General features: G+C 40.4%; 1 protein-coding gene across 1 annotated transcript in view; it reads right to left on the reverse strand.

Annotated features, from left to right (window-relative positions):
• The window catches only part of adra1aa (adrenoceptor alpha 1Aa), a 37526-nt gene extending 26876 nt beyond the window's left edge, over positions 1-10650 (reverse strand). The window contains exons 1-2 of the mRNA XM_034212429.1: positions 10435-10650; positions 4959-6410 (exon numbers count right to left, since the gene is read on the reverse strand). Coding sequence (XP_034068320.1) covers positions 4959-5856 — 898 coding nt within the window. The 5' untranslated portion in view covers positions 5857-6410; positions 10435-10650. The remainder of the gene's footprint in view (positions 1-4958; positions 6411-10434) is intronic.
• Positions 10651-10883: the final 233 nt, after the last annotated feature.

Consider the following 10883-nt stretch of genomic DNA (forward strand, 5'->3'; position numbering starts at 1 on the left):
GAACCTGTCTGGGTCGGCTGGGTCCATTCTTTGGTCAGTTCGTACTGTTAAGAATGTCACGAGGCTCAGGACCCAAATGCACAACACCAGAAACAGATTAGAATTAACAAGGTCTTTTAATTAAGGTCAAATACAAAACGCTCACTTGGAGGATCAAAAACTCTAAACCAAAAAACATCTACATGACTATCAAAAATATACTTCACACGATCAAGGGATGACTGGCAGGCTTGACGAGACAAGACGAACTGACACAAGACAAAGGGAGACGCAGACTATATATACACACTAGGTAAGGGGACACAGGTGGCAACAATTAAGGGAGGGGCTGACAATCACACTGGTGGGAAAAACACACCAGGGCAGGAATGCTCTGAAACGAGAGGGAAAGGTTACTACAAAATAAAACAGGAAATCACAAGACAAGGCAAAAGACAAAAGGACTGAACTAAATAAATTAACTTAACACAACTGTCTAGACACCACAAAATGTCAACCTTAGGATGGCCTGAAAGGAAAGGTCAGTGATAAGAATTAACCTTATGGGGGAATATGAATGTTTATACAGAAAACACAGACAAAATATGTCAATCTATTGCATTGAATAAGAGAAAAACCAATATCAAATCTTGCTGCTATGGCTAATTTTCATTTTCTCTAGTATCTGTTTCATCGAATATATTATAAAATTACAGTAAAATCTGCAGCTACGGAGAGAAACATATCATTCCTCTGGTTTACATCCTATCTATCTATTTATCTATCTATTAGGGGTTTTTGTGTAACGGTTCACAAACATTTCGGTTCAGTACGTACCTCGGTTTTTTTGGTCACGGTTCGGTTCGGTCGTTTTCGGTACAGCATAATTTTTTTCACAAAACAAAAACATATATATATATATTTATTATTATTTAAACTGTGAATAATGTATTCACTCAAATAAATTACAACATATAATAAAATAAACATTAAGGTGCCCAGCATTTCGATGAACTGAAATAATCTGTATTTGAACTTTACTGTACTAGTACTCACAAAACATAAACTATTAGTTTTTGGGTTTTTTAATTATTATTAAACTGTGAATATTCACTCAAATAAATACAAAATATAATAAATGAACATTAAGGTGCAGCATTTCGATGAACTGAAATAATCTGTATTTGAACTGTAGCCTACTGTACTAGAACCCTAAGCAGCCAGTTTTGACATTAGGACTTGCTTGTTCATTGTATTTTGTTGTTTAAGAAAAATGAACTTGTCCACATTGCTTGCTGAAAGGGCAGATCTGATGGCACTAACAATGTCTCCTGCTGTGGAGAACACCCTCTCTCTAGGGACAGAGGTAGCAGATACAGCCAGGTAGCGCTTTGCTAACATGGCAACATAAGGATATTTGGTGTTTGTAATAGCTTTGGCTCGGTCTGAACTCTCTGCGAGTGTTGGAGGCTTAAATGCTAGCGGGAGTGGGTTTGCACTTCAGGCTTTTTTTCTTTTGGTACCGGTGATATTCACGTTCGGGTGATGCCTTTTTCAAGAGTGTGCAAGTTTGATGTATTGCCAGCCGCGTAACCAATTTTAGTTGAACAATGCCGACAAACAGCTTTGGTTCGGTCCACCTGTCTTTGTCCGTCTCCCTTGTACGTAACTGCAAAACGAAAATGTTCCCCAAACCGGGAGGACTTCAATGATGCTGGAGGATTTTCGAGCTCAACTTTATCTGCGTTCGCCATAATTTTCGACAGTTCCTCAAAATTACTGACTACATTGAACGCATCCCTCTGACCAGCTCTTATAGTATGCCTCTCATCCAATGAAATGACTGCTCTGCTCTATGACGCGTTGAACCCAATGTGAGCAAAATTACTCTGAATGCTGCGACGCAGCACTGAGATACTTCCAGAAGTTGTTCACGTTCTCAATTTTTTACGTTCAACGTTATATTCGTTCGGTACACTTCGGTACACACCTGTACCGAACCGAAGGGCCCGTACCGAATAATTTCGGTACGGGTACGTGTACCGTTACACCCCTACTATCTATCTATATTTAGAGGTAGAAGGGGAGAAGGTGTCTTGTGAAATGTTATATTGGACAGACTGTTGCAGATGGTTACTGTATATGTGGGCTGTTGAAAAATGAGATTGTGATATGGAGAGGGAAAGAAGAGGTGGGGAGAATTTGAGAGCAAATTATTTTTGTGCCGGCTGTACCGCTCATATATTTTATTCCCAGCTGTGTCAAAAGAACAATTCTATTATTACACACCATAGAAAAAGAAGAAAGGTATTGCTGCTGTCGATAAATGTATTGTTGTGCAAAATCAATAAGAAATCACTGGCTGTTTTCATGTGAAAACTGTGTTATTTCAAGTTGTCATATTTGTCAAATGTATTGTGTGCAATTAAAAATAAAACTGTTGACTGCTGATTCTCTCTCAAGGTTATTTTTATCCATATTTAGCCTTTTTACAAAACGGAACTCAATTAACTCAGTCCTAAAGATACTTTCAAGCAGCATTTTGAGATTTAGCTGTAATCAACTACAGTAAAAAAGGACACCAAAATACAAGGGATAAAACTTTCAAACCAAAGGGAATGTAAACAGTCCTTTATATGTAGTCCCTGAGAAGGGGATAAGAAGACAATCCACAAAGAAACACAGAGGCAAAATAAATTATCTTTTTCAATTCTTTAAAGGGGCCATTTTATGCTCATTTTCAGATTAATTTTTGAATTTTGCGCCTCTTCTGTAACATTTTACATGACAGAAAGGTCTTCATTTCTCATACTGCCTGTCCTGCAGCACCTCTTTTCAGCCTCTGTCTTAAACCAGAGCCCAGTCTGATCTGATTGGTAAACTGACAGGCTCTGTTTTGATTGGTCAACTGCTTAGAGATGTCCTTCCCAGTGGCGATCCTATACCTAGAGTATGTGGGGGCCCTTGGCAAACATTCACTGGGGGCCCCTCGAACCAGCTTGTCATCACCACGCACAGCCGACAGCCGACTTTTTTACATAATCAAATTCCTCAATGTTTTTTTATTCTCAAAATAATGTTAACTCCAGTATACAACATCAATCAATCATGTCTTAATCAGCTAAACATGTCAAAACCAGACCATTGCTTGTTGGTTCATGATAAATCTCTCTATGTCCAGCAGATGTTGCGCTAGACTTTTTCACTGCCCGTGACGGACAGGATCGTAAAACTTCTGTCAAAATCTAGAATTACCCATCAGCCTTTACACAACTCTGACGAGGGGGAAGGGGGAAGCATGCTCGTGAACTGTCAACAGGGGGGGGACAGAGTTCACATGCACCGTGTTATGCATGGCTGCTACACCTCGCGGGATCGTGCACAGCGTAAAGCCAAAACTCACAGACATTTCAATGATTTGTACGGCACAGTTAGGTTTGGAAACGGTATGATTTCCTTTTTGGAGGGCATGCATAACACGGCATACCACCGGAGCCTCGCTGCGGGGAAACTTTGGCGCTGTTCCGAGTTTGTTCTAATCTGTCAAAATGACGGACTGCTTTCAGATTTGTTAAAAAAAAAATCCGTCATAGACGGAAAATATTTGGTTAACGCGACCTCTGATGCCCAGAGACTTATTTGGCAGCAGTATGCAGTCTGCCGCTAGCTTTAGTAAGAGAATATTGGTAAACTGAGGCTTTTCCTCCTTTCCCAGACAGGAAACAACAAAAAAAGCGATCTCGGCTATATTTACGAGCATGAGAGTATGGAATACATTTTAAAAAAGCCCAGAGTGATTTATGTGGGTTTTGTCATATCACATATTGGTCCCCCCATTGACACCAGCCCTTATAGTCCATGCAAGACTGGCAAGCTGTGTGAATTCCCCTCAAGCACACTTGAGGAAGAGCATTGAGGGGGACATCAAATAAGGTGTGACACCAATGTGATGTTTTTTATCTGTCAGCCCTGCCATGGCATTGAGAGGATTGTGAGTCACAGACACAATGGAGAGAGGAAGGATCAGAGAAATGGCTTCACATTTCATTGAACAATTCGTGTTTGAAATATTTGCTGGCCTTAGATGCTGTGATTTTTTTTTGCAGACCGGAGTAGTGTCACCTGGAGTCAGCCAGGGATCTAACATTTTTATCTAGCCTATTTATAGAAAGTCTACCTGGCCAAGTCAAAGCATTTACGACGAAAGGCCACAAGGCTCGTCTGAATGATTGCACAGTGTCCGCCCACAGATGAGAAATTCAATTAACAAACTATCAAATGCTCCACTACTGAAAACCTGGCAGCAGCATGAATCGATGAATGGATCTTTGAAATAAATTAATGCAGAAGTTAAATAGCTATCTAGAAGTGTCTGACTCATATGTGGGAGTGCAGGTGATCAAATATGAAACCGTTTTTAATTTGCAAAATCATATTAATTAAAAAGTTGAATCAATTGGGAAGGCAGGGAGGTTTCAGGCAATTGTATCCTATCTCCCCCTTTTGACACTAGATCCAATAATTCCACTCTTGAGTCCAAAACATTTTCTAAAACAAAAGCTAAATCAACTGCGCTGTGCATCTTTAATGTAAATGAATGGTGGAATTGTCAGAAAAAACACACAATGTTACCGGAGTTGGATAAGAATCTCGTTTCTGTACACTAAATATGAATTTGGAACCAGGAAACAGCTACCATACAGACTCTTTAAAAACTTTCTTTTGAAAACAAAGAGCTTGACTGTCCAAATTTAAGTTAAAACTAAAATGTGATTTTGACCCTTTGAAAATGTAAACAAATACTGTGTTCATTTGTGATCTTTAAATGTGGTGGAAGGCAGATGTCTTTTAGCATTTAGCTGATCGGTTTCCCGCTTTTTTCAGTTTATGCTAACCTAAGCTATGATAACACGCCACAGGCTGTAACATCATTTTTACTGTACAGACCTAAGAATGTATACAAGATGAACACAACTCACCAATGGGTAGCGCCAGGAAGAAGGGCAACCAGCACAACACGAAGCAGCCAACCACAATGCCCAGGGTCTTGGCGGCCTTCTTCTCACGTGAGAACTTGAGCAGGCGAAGGGCGAAATGTGTGCGGCTGTGGAGGCCCTCGTCCTCTGGTACAGTTGTGTTGCCTCTGTGTATCCGGAGTATCACCCGCTCAGAGTCTGACTTCTCCGTCTTGTAGCCCTCTCTCAGGTCCCGGCTCTCCCTGTGAGCTACCACATAAACCTGACAGTACATGGCCAGTATGATGGCCAGAGGGAGGTAGAAGGAGCCCAAAGCAGAGAAGATAGCGTAGGCCGGCTCCTGATTGATCTTGCAGATGGACTCGTCCTCAGGTTCTGGCTCTTTCCAGCCAAACAAAGGTCCGACAGATATGATGATGGACAGCACCCACAGCAGCATCACTGCCAGTAGCGCCCTGTGCTTCGTCATTATGGTTGGGTAGCGCAGAGGGTAACTTACTCCAATGTAGCGGTCAACAGAGATCACACAAAGGCTCATGATGGAGGCGGTGCAGCAGAGCACATCCACAGCTGCCCAAACATTGCAAAAAGCCCGTCCAAAAACCCAACGATCCACAATCTCATGGATGGCAGAGAAGGGTAGTACAGTGGTGCTCAGCAGCAAATCTGCCACGGCCAGATTAACTATAAAATAATGTGTGACTGTCCGCAGGTGTCGATGGCAGACCACAGAGAGGATTACCAGGATGTTTCCAACTATTCCAAACAAAATTAAAATGCCAAGCACCAGGCCCAAAACCACAGCCTTGACCACGTTAAGCTCTGGGAATAAAATCTGGCTGCAGTTTGAGCAGTTCTGTGTCAGAGGCGCTGGGGTCATATTGTCCAGCACAGGGACCATCTGTTCCGATGCTAAACTGATGCTCGGCACTGCCCTGCGCAGCAAAAGTGGGATAGACAGTCACCTATTTTATTTCTCTACAGAAAAAGCGGGCATTCTTATAAAAGCCATTAGAGTAATGATCACATTAAGTCTGTCTTGTCACAACATCATTTGAATGATGGTGCCTCTGGCAAATGAGCCATTACTTTGGCAATGCATCATGAAAAACAAAACTACAGGATGCATAGAGAAACACAGACAGAAGTATTATATATGCAGAATAAGAACCTACCGGGCTGATATCAAGTAATCCATCATGAAAAGGTGGGGATTTAAAACTGTGATGACAGTATGCAGCTGGTACAAAAACGCAGTTGGAAAAAAAACCTTTGAATGCTCTATGAAGAAATAATTGCAGTTTGGAAACAAAAATCCAGTCCCTTAAAGTCTTAAAAATGGGAGCGAGACACCACTTTCTTTGGATAAGATGGTAGGTGAGCAGTAGTCAACATCCAGGCTCTTCCTGTTGGACCCAGGAGCAGATTCACTTTCAACACAACGCCATGCAGTGCCTTTGAAAAGAAAGACAAGGATCTGAGAGAATTGACACATCCATCAAATACAGGTGAACTCAAAGCAGTCATCCTTGGCTTTTGTTTCTTTTGTGCTGTTCTCTTCCATGTCACGATGCCTAAGATCTATAAAGACTGTGGTTCACGGGACAATGTCTGAGCCACAGTTACTGTCAGTTCAATGTGGCCACCCATGGCCTCATTTTATCGACTAAATACAATGTGAATTTGAGCAAAAAGGTTATCAGGACTAATCAGTTGCCTTTTTCTCCCGGATTATGTTGGGAACACCAAACAATTATATTCTAAATGGCATTGAGCTGAGTCAGTATTGCAGAAGAGTCAACCATGCAACAGCCTCCGTCCAAACACTTGGTGTGTATCTTATTGCCATTTTGTACCAATAATATGATCTTCAGCTGACCTTCAGGATTGCTCTAAATCCCTCCTGTCAACTAATCAATATCACATATTGACCTCTTTAATCCTCCAACCAAACACTAAATATAAAACTACAGCCAGCGTGCAAATAATTTTGCATATAGACTGACAGCAGGGGGAAACAGCTAGCATGGCCTTGAGTAAAGCTAATCCTCCAGGAAGTCAACAAATAGCTCCAACACAAACTCCCCTACCAATTGCCACCTTTACATTTAGTTTTTTTTAGTTCAATATTTAGCAACAACATAAGGCTACTACGTGTGAATAATATTTTAAAGCTAGCTGGTAAAGGAAGATTTGTTTTCTCCATGCTAGCAGTTTGCCCCTGCTATCAGTCTTTTTATGAAGCTAAGCTAAGCTAATTGTCTGCTGGCTCTTAACTCCATAGTCAATGGGTGCATGTTAAACAGACCTTAAGAGCTGGTGGTACATTTGTGTTATGTTTGAACAAAGCCAGGCTTTATGCTAAACTAAACTAATTGTCTGCTAGTTTTGGCTTGATAGTTATGGCATGGATTAAGGATAGTGTTCTCATCTAACTCTCAAAAGAAATGTCTTAAAATGTATTCCCAGAAATGTAGCCAATGTATACCTTAACATTTGGGAGTGTGCCCTGGAAATATATTTTCCTTTAAAGAAAAACCTTTATTTGAAAAATATATATATTTCCATTCCTATTATTCCATTGTATTTATTTACACAAAATCCAGTTTCTCTTAGTGCAGGGTTGCTTTTGGACTGAAAATCCTCCTCTGGCTTGGATACATTTATTTCATTAAGAATGTTCTGTCCTTTGACTTCTGAACAAATGATTTAGTTCCATGTGAAATTAATCCTGTTTGAGCAGATTAGGGACATTTGTTATGTCGATGTTTCTTCTCTAAACGTACTAGCTAGATTATATGGGGTTTGTAAAATGACCATGTTGACGATTTGAGGATTTTGTTAAGCTGCTTTATTTGAGACGTAATTAAAAGTTCATCTGAGTTGCCCTCTTTTCTACAGAGAATATTTCCTATCTATGTATCTGTCTGTCAGCGGTTCATCATTTTTCAATAGGGTCAAACGTGACACAAAGACTGGGCAAAGACACAGTGAGGGGGAAGGAATTAAGCAGTCCCCTCAAGTCTTAACCCCCCTCCCCTCCTTCATTGACCTTTTTCTCTGTGCCCTACAAATCTCCGCTCCTCACAGGGTCTACACCTGTTAAACATGTTTAATATGACTCAGTTTAGCATATGTGCCATAGGGTGCGGCGAAGCACTGCATTCAGCCGCCATTATAATGCAGCACCTGAAAGCTTCTCCCACCCACACAAGGAGAGGAAGGAGGTGGACGGCTGCTGTCTCTAATGTGATTATAAAAGTAAGACTTTCTTGTTTATCTGCAGGAGAACTGAAGGAGCTCATCACATCATCTTTATTTTGTGTGGGGGGGAAATATTAAGTTACCTCGGCTTAAATTATTAAGTGTCCCAGCTGCATTTAAATTGTTTGTTACTGTTTTATTAAACCTACTAACTGGATATATTAAGCTTGATAGATTTACTTTATGACAAGTTCAGTAATATTGACTAAGCCCACATATTGCTCTTCTCTGTTTATTCTCTCAATACTAAAGGAGTTTAGGAGGCAGATGTTCACATCAGTGACATGAATAAGATGTAGATATGAGTCGCTGCTCTGTGATGCAGTACAAAATACATTATAGAGTGAAAATTGAAGTGTTGTTTATCATCATGTTTATCTTTCTGTATTTTTATCAGAGAAAATATAATTTGTTCAAACTAACCGAATGACCCAGTTACATATTTGGAAGATTTCCAATAAACCGTTTGTGTGTGTGTGTGTGTGTGTGTGTGTGTGTGTGTGTGTGTGTGTGTGTGTGTGTGTGTGTGTGTGTGTGTGTGTGTGTGTGTGTGTGTGTGTGTGTGTGTGTGTGTGTGTGTGTGTGGTGTGTGTGTGTGTGTGTGTGTGTGTGTGTGTGTGTGTGTGTGTGTGTGTGTGTGTGTGTGTGTGTGTGTGTGTGTGTGTGTGTGTGTGTGTGTGTGTGTGTGTGTGTGTGGTGTGTGTGTGTGTGTGTGTGTGTGTGTGTGTGTGTGTGTGTGTGTGTGTGCGTGCGCGCGTGTGTGTGTGAACGTGCGTGTTTTCTCCAGTAAGTAATTGTTATTTTCATAACAAATAAGCACTGAAATACAAATTGTGTTGAATATAAAAAACATTGACAATTCGCACACACACACACACACACACACACACAGTGATAACCTATAAAATAATAACTGTAAAGCAAGCTCATATTATATCTTATACATATTTCAATCCATATTAAACAAGTATAACCCGTGGATAACTAATCTATTTCACAAGAGAGACCTGGCAGAGACAGCAGCATAAAAATGTCACAACAATAAACACAAGAAAAAAGGAAAAATATATTTAAAGTGTTGAAATATTGATTATTGCCATCTCAATTGAAGTGATTCCAGCTGAGGTGTTGTATAACATCTTTCATCAAGTGTAAGTGGGAGGTTGTGCTTGTTACTGTTTAATTGAATTAACCTGCTAATTGAGTTATAAACCGTGCCACAGGTAGTGAGTCCTATAGAAGGACTGTCCTCTCCAACAAACAAATATGATTTAATGTAGCTCATATCACAAGACTTAATTTCTTAAATAAAACCATTAATTTTGGATTAAATCAAATCTAGTATTACAGCTCCTGATAGTAGAACTGTTGCTTTCACTGCGGATTATAAAGTACAGGAATGCACACTGCTCATTTCCATGATTGATCTTTAATAATATTCAGAGTGACACACACATGTGCTGTTGAGGGTTGGATGGGAATCCACGACAATGTTGAGCACAGTGTGACATGCAGCTTCTCTTTGTCTGCAGCTATTTTAATTGGCCAGCAGTAAATACTCACTGTGGCTCAGATGTTGTCAAAGGCAGCCTCTTCACTCATGTGCAGGGTAATTCCCAGCTCTATAAAATGAAGCCACTGCGGGAATATAGGTGATGGTGCTACCTGACAGAAAGTGACATCCAGCTTAATAAAATGTCAGAGACTGGGATTTATGATGATGGTCTACAGGAGACATATAGTGCATTTATCTTATATACACTTTTAAAACTACACTGATACGACATGGAAAGGATCATCATATTATTTTTAAATTTGCGAAATATATTGAAGCAGATTTGAAATAAAAAAACGAAGTAGCGTCACATAATACAACTATTTTTAGATTAGTGCGCGTATTATCTCCCGAGCTGTTCGCGATAAATCGCTACTTTTCAAATTATAGCCTCAAACTAAATGTTGTCAAATATTAGATGCTGCAAATACATATTATGGTTCTTTACTTTTGCACAATTTCTGTTTAGATTCTGAGAAATTAGCGTTCTTTTTTAACAAAAGTGCGGTCATTTCATCAAAAACAATGACATTTATCCAACATCTGCATTGCCAGCACATGAACAAACATGACAATTAAATTCGCATCCAGAGAGAAAAATCAACTTTTCAGAATAAATGCTTCAATTGAATGCTCACATTTTAATTGTACGGGACTCACCTCAACTTTGAGTTTGATGCTCACCCAGATGGCTCGACTGAGGCGCGATTGTGATTGCTGAGTCGCGCTCGGAGGCTGAGAAAGGGAAAGCCAAGTGCGCTCATCGTGGAGAGCCCTCACATCTGCCGGGATAAACGCCCGACCTTCAGGTGCTCCAACTCTCTCCAGACGGTGATGGTGATGGATACCAAATGACTCACTGCTTTCTCCTCGAACCACTCTCCCCCAGAATCCCCCTATCATCATCATAACCACCACCCAACCATCCTCATCCCCCCCCCCCGCAGCATCACTCCCTGTGCGTCATCACAACCAGTCACTGTCTGCCAACATGACTTTTCATTCACAAATGTTTCATCCACGTTGCAAACTGGAAGAACATTTACCCATATCGGTGACCCTTTTAGATTACAACCCACAATACATAGGGGGTAGCCTAAAAATAGAAA

This window comes from Gymnodraco acuticeps, unplaced genomic scaffold, assembly GCF_902827175.1.
Source record: "Gymnodraco acuticeps unplaced genomic scaffold, fGymAcu1.1, whole genome shotgun sequence".
In the NCBI taxonomy this organism is placed as follows: Eukaryota; Metazoa; Chordata; class Actinopteri; order Perciformes; family Bathydraconidae; genus Gymnodraco; species Gymnodraco acuticeps.